The following is a 613-nucleotide window of genomic DNA, read 5'->3' on the forward strand; positions in this document are numbered from 1 at the left end:
GCGGTTGCCGATGCTCCCAGTCGACAGTTTAGCTCGTGACGTAACAAGTGATCCTGCAACGCGATAATGTCCCCTTCAACGTCTAACCCTCTACGTGATAACTCTTCTCTTAACGCGTCGGACGATAATTTGTATATCCATCCGAATCTCGAGCCCTCCTCCGACATCGTGAACGAGAAAGAAAGAAATTAATACGGTAACGAGAACGAAGATTCGTAAGTGCGGCAACGCCGGAAACGCAAATCGGTAATACAAAACAACGAGAAAGAGAGAAAAAAATAGCGCTCTCAAGGGCACGCAAGGTTGAGGACGCGCTCGTATTTTCCCTCACTAACGGGTCAGGAATTCGCTTGTTGTGAACGTCCCCACGGGATCGCTGAGTGATAATAGTACGGACTGCTCGCACGCAGTCCACGAAAACAAAATTTGAAACGACCTATACACGCGACCACGGTCACTGAAACGGAATATACACGGCGATAATTTTCGGGGCTTAATACCTCGAACGCGAGCAGTGGAGCGTAAAGGAATGCGAAAACAATGACACGGCCGTTCGCCGCCTAACGAAGGACGCACAAAAGAAAACGAAAGAAAACGGAAACGTTACGTAACT

The 613-nt window shown here is 48.5% G+C and overlaps 1 protein-coding gene across 1 annotated transcript in view; it reads right to left on the reverse strand.

Moving 5' to 3' along the window:
• Positions 1 to 167, reverse strand: part of LOC105457136 (3-hydroxyisobutyryl-CoA hydrolase, mitochondrial-like) — a 2,052-nt gene extending 1,885 nt beyond the window's left edge. The window contains exon 1 of the mRNA XM_011701625.1: positions 88 to 167. Coding sequence (XP_011699927.1) covers positions 88 to 167 — 80 coding nt within the window. The remainder of the gene's footprint in view (positions 1 to 87) is intronic.
• Between the last annotated feature and the right edge of the window lie 446 nt (positions 168 to 613).

This window comes from Wasmannia auropunctata, unplaced genomic scaffold, assembly GCF_000956235.1.
Source record: "Wasmannia auropunctata unplaced genomic scaffold, wasmannia.A_1.0 LD336106.1, whole genome shotgun sequence".
Lineage (NCBI taxonomy): Eukaryota > Metazoa > Arthropoda > Insecta > Hymenoptera > Formicidae > Wasmannia > Wasmannia auropunctata.